The 5,581-nt window shown below is 42.9% G+C and overlaps 1 protein-coding gene across 1 annotated transcript; it reads right to left on the bottom strand.

The window, feature by feature from the left end:
* On the bottom strand, positions 1 to 756 carry LOC120111739. Its single transcript, XM_039129620.1, has one exon. It carries the CDS (start codon positions 754 to 756, stop codon positions 1 to 3), a length of 756 nt encoding a protein of 251 aa, XP_038985548.1.
* Between the last annotated feature and the right edge of the window lie 4,825 nt (positions 757 to 5,581).

Raw genomic sequence — 5,581 nt, forward strand, 5'->3', positions numbered from 1 at the left:
TTAATTCCCTCCTCCGTCGGTACGAGGGAGTGAAATCGGCAGACGATAAGCTGGATCTCGAGCACTTTGGTTGTGGAGGTCTTTCTTCCGAGCTGCGTAAAGATAGAGGGCGATCCCAGCAGCGACCAAGAAGAAGACCAGCCAAACGTACCCGAAAGAGGCGACGGGAAGGAGGAGAGCAATCCGAAGCACAAAGGCGATCAAGAAGAAGATGATGGCGATGGTCACCACCCTCTTTTGGACCCAGGCGACCTTGGCTCCTTCGGGCCTCACGAGGGAGCACATCAAGAGGCCCAGGCTCGTAAAGACGCCCAAAGAAACGAAAGCGGTGAGGAAGTCGTAAAAGAGAGGCGAGGGCGGGTGCAGCTGGATCTCCGGTGGGATGCTTGCGTAGATCCCGCAGCACAACGCGGCCACCGCCAGCGACACAGTCGGGACCAGCTTCCTCACACGCTTCGAGTCTTGCTCAGGTCCGGCGGCGGCCGGCGAACCTGTCTCCATCTCCATCGCACTCGGGATCGGGTTCTCATCGGCATAGCGAGGCGACGGGTGGCTGGATTCAGCCGTCGTTTGGTCCGGGTCATCCGAAGAACCGAAGCTCCGTAGTCGTCGGAAGAAGGAATCAGAAGAAAAGAAGGAAACGGGGAAGATGCGGCCGGTGGTTTGGGCTGAGTCACCACCAGAGGAACCTCCGAAACTCAATAGTCGTCTAAAGGAGTTGGAAGGGAAGAAAGAAGCGGAGAAGATGCGGGCCATGGCCATAGCGAAGCTTCTTTTTTTTTTCGTTCCGTTTTGGGAGGGGGCGAGAGAGAAAGAGAGAGGAGGAGGAGGAAGTTAAACCACTATGTGTTCTTCGAAGGATCTTATACTATTTGGCCGACCAATGTACCAGGAAAAAAATAAAATAATCAGCCGACCTCCCTGGATTGTCCAATCGAACGGGAGTCTAGAGCAGGTAACAGCACTGATAAGAGTGATGACCGGCTCCGACGTCGCAAAATATGGGCTTCTAGAAGGAAGCAGCAAACAAACCAGTCTCGCTCAGTGACTATAGGAAAACGAGGTGATAAAAGAAGTTCGATGTCTTTTCCAAATTTTTTACATGATCAATGGTGAATTTTACAAGTCCCATGACGACATGTTTAAGTGTCAGATGGTAACTTTGGAGGACCTCGCTCTTGCTGTGCATATATGAAGACTGGCTACATAACCCAAGATATGATCATGAATTTATAATTCACCCTTTAAATTAAGGTTCATTATTTTGGTACTGAATTTCGTATCAGTACTATTCTATTACAATATCGATATATCTGGTACGGTATCTAGTTCGATGTACCATATATTAATTCATAGGCTTTCTGTATCAAGGGCATATACTGAGATCTTATTGAATGCATAAGTGTTGGAAAGGGCTTCACTCTTAAGTGGTTAATGTTTCTTTTAACAAGGGTCCTTGATCGTGTAGTATTTATAAGAAGAAAATGAGGTTTGCATAGTTCATCAGCCTAGTCCCCTCAAGATAGGATTGAAAATTCTATATATGAAATGGGAAAGCGAGATTGCAGTGCAATGCCCCTAGGGTACGAATTAAATGTGAAACATATATATCTAAAGCACTATATGAGAAAAAGCTTCAGGTAATAAAATTCAAAAAAAAAAATCACTCTAAACCCATCCGACTAATATTTTTCAGAGATGATTATACATCTTATAGTTCTTATGGGCATAAACTAATGGTAAATATGAAATGGGATGACCGATCATAACGTACAGTAGAACAAAATTTGAGGACCATGCATCTGTAATACGGGGAAAATTAGGCGAGTGCCGGCTTATTTTTTCAGTGTCTTGGCCTCGAAGAAAGAATCTATTCTGATTCTCTTCGTTTTTAAAATATATAGGTTTTGTCGGGGGTGACGTTGAAATGACGCTGGGCAATCAAACGTCATCGGGCCCCCATCATCCTGGGCCATTTAGTCTTGGTCAATTTAACCCAAGGCATCCAGCGACGGGCCGTCAGAACTGTTATGATGACCGTTATAACGGATGTCTTTCCATTACATGTACAAAGGCCTACATGTCACTAGTACAGTATTAGAACTTAGATTGGGCAAATTATAATTTTAAGAGAAATAAAGATAGGCTAGCTCGTACTTAAACATGCATAATGATGGGCCTCAAAGTCTACTTATGACCATCTAGAATAGAGTTGGGCACTGGGCCGGGCCGTGGGCGGCCCGGCACGGCCCGGCACGAAGAGGGCCGTGCGATAGCTACAGTGCCGGGCCGTGCCTGGCACGGCCCATTTAAAGGGGCCGTGCCGGGTCACAGGTTACTGGCCCGCGGGCCGACCCAGGCACGGCCCGCTTCGGGCCTGGGCCGGCACGGCCCGCTCTAGGCCCGCGGGCCAAGCACGGCACGGCCCGCGGGCCAGCCCGGCACGGCCCATCAGGGCCTGGGCCGGGCTGGCCCGCGGGCCTGGCACGGTCCGGGCCTGGGCCCGGCCCGGCCCGATAAAAATTAATGCTTCATAAATTTTTTTAATAAATTAATAAATATTGAAAACTAAGGATTTATGAATATAAAGCCACCTTAATGGTGGGGGGTTTGGCATAGACCCCTACCAGTTTATTAATTTAAATCAAAATGGTACATGAAGGGAGGTTTGGACCTTGGTCTGACCTCCAGAATACAATAAGAAAGGGGCCAAAGGGCCGAGGTTTGGACCTTGGTCTGACCTCCAGAATACAATAAAAATGTACAATTATAAAAAATTAAGAAATCTTACTAATCATCAGTGATTCAGTGAATCAGTATTCACTCTTCAGTCTTCAGTAGTGTTTGTATCATCATCATCAGAGGATGTTGTATTATGTCCACCTTTATCTTGAAGTCTTGCCTCAGCATCCAACCAATCTTTGAAGCAGAGAAGCATCTCCACCGTTTCGTCCGTCATCCTACTTCTCTTTTCGTCAAGAACATGCCGACCTGCACTAAAAGCGGATTCCGATGCTATCGTGGACATCGGCACAGCTAAAATATCGCGTGCAATTGCAGACATAACAGGATATTGATTTCTAACACTCTTCCACCAAGATAATACATCTAGATTCTCTATTTGATTTTCATCATATGCAGACTGAAGATCATTTCGTAAATAAAATTCTAGTTCACTACTTAAAGATGAAGAAGATGAAGATAAACTTGAAGCATGTGTGTGTCTTCTCTGTGCAATAAATGAAAAAATAGATGACGAACAAGAACTACTAGAAGAAGGAATAGAGGTTTGTATTTGTGTTCTAGATCCACGAATTTTTTCATCATATATAGCATAAATATCATAAAGAAGTTCTTTTACCTCATTTTTAGCAGGTTCAGGATCTTTAATCATATTTTCACAGTATGCATCAAGTAAAATTAGCACGCCATTTAATTTAACTCTAGGATCAAATACAGCAGCTAAGTTATGCATAGGATATATCTTGTCCCAATACTCATTCCATTTAGATTCCATTAGGTCAATAATAGGCATTAAAACATCATCATATCTATGTTCTGCAAATTTTTGACTAATTATATATGCTTATTGTAAAAATGAACATGAAGTTGGATAATAAATACCAGAAAGAACATTGGTAGCATTATAAAAACTAAGCAAAAAATCTTCCAAAATTTTTCCTTTATTCCAATCAGTTTCAGTCAATGTAAAGCCTAATCCACGATCATTAATATATGCACTTAATAAGTTTCTATATGGGTATGCATCATGTATCATGCTATATGTTGAGTTCCAACGAGTAATTACATCAAGTTTAAATTTTTTAAAACGTTTACCATGATTTATACATAGTTCCTTAAATTCTTGAAGTCTTGATTTTGAAGCATGAATAAAAGAAACTGTATTTCTAATTTTACCAATCACATCTTGAATCATACCCATGCCAGCTTGAACAGAAAGATTTAAGATATGACATGCACATCTAATATGCAATAAATTTCCATCTAACATGGGATGCAATGAGTCTTTTAATAATGCAATAGCAGAATTATTATTAGATGCATTATCAAAAGTAATAGACATAATTTTATCATTAATATTATATGAACATGCAGTTTGATAAATGATATTTGAAATTTGTTGCCCAGAATGTGGAAAATCAAAAGCACGAAAAGCAAGAATATGTTTATTTAATTGCCAATCATTATCAATATAATGAGTAGTAATGGCAATAAAACAATTACTACCTACAGATGCTGACCAAATATCAGAAGTTAATGAAATTTTTACATTTAAAGTAGAAAGTGATTCAATTAAACTTTGTTTCATTGCTAAAAAGTTAGTCATAGCTACTCTTCTAAATGTACGCCTACTAGTTCTTTTGTAAGCAGGTTGTAGGTTTAATTGAACATATTCTTCAAAATTAAAAGATTCACATAAACTAAAAGGTAATTCATCCTTAACTATCCATTTTACAAGTACTTTTCTTTGATTTTCATGATTATATGCAAAATTACCTACAAGTAATCCCCCTTGTATATTAAGGGTACTTTGAGTTTGAGCATGAGAATCATGCATCCTATGACTCTCTTGATGTCTTTTTAAATGCCCTGTTCCCCCACTACTACTACAACTATAAAGTTTGGCACATTTTTTACATTTAGCTTTCCAGACTCCATCAACCATAACTCTATCAAATTCAGTCCATACAGCACTAGTCCTCTTACGAGAAGAGGTTTGATCTTCACTCGGTTCACTAGTTCTAGAGAAACTAGGAACATGGGGTTGGGGATTAGTTTCTTCTCCCTCAGAAACAGGTTGAATGCCAAACTGACTTTCCTCAAAAGATGACATATCTAAATTGATGAATTAAAAAAATAAAAACTAACCACAAGGAGGATTGGAGGAATTGAGTAGAGGGTCGGAGGGCAGAGGCAGAGCCGCAGAGCCGAGATTCTGAGCTTCCTCTTGTGCTCTCAACAGGAGTGACCTTCTCTTCTCAACAGGAACCTCCTCTTGTGTAGCACTTGAACACTTGCTAAATGCAAACTAAAAATTAAATTGCTAGAAGAGCACTTTAGAAGAGAGAAATAATAGTATTAGAGAAGGAGAGAATAGTTGGTTTGGTGTGGTGAGAATGAGGGAGGAAATGGCTATTTATAGAAGCCCAAAATTTTTTTTCCCAAAATACCCCTCAATTCAGCCGTTATTGGACTGTTGGGAGGGGTAAAACCGACTTTTTCCCAAAATAGCCGTTGGAAACGGCTATTTTCCTCACCCCTCACCGTTGCGGGCCGTTCCTGGCATGACCCGTTTGCACCCGTTACGGGCCGTGCCTGGCACGGCCCGTGGCGTGCCGTGCCCGGCCCGGCCCGCCAATAGACGGGCCGGGGGCCGGGCCGGGCTTCCTTTTGCGCCCGCGACGGGCCGTGCCGGCACGGCCCGCTTCATAAGCGGGCCGGGCCAGGCACGGCCCGTTTAGACCTTGGGCCCGGTGGGCCTGGGCCGGGCCGGGCCGGGCCGGCCCGGCCCGATGCCCAACACTAATTTAGAAGCTTTATCACATCCCATCGCTCATGC

This window comes from Phoenix dactylifera, chromosome 8 (assembly GCF_009389715.1).
Source record: "Phoenix dactylifera cultivar Barhee BC4 chromosome 8, palm_55x_up_171113_PBpolish2nd_filt_p, whole genome shotgun sequence".
NCBI classification, from domain to species: domain Eukaryota; kingdom Viridiplantae; phylum Streptophyta; class Magnoliopsida; order Arecales; family Arecaceae; genus Phoenix; species Phoenix dactylifera.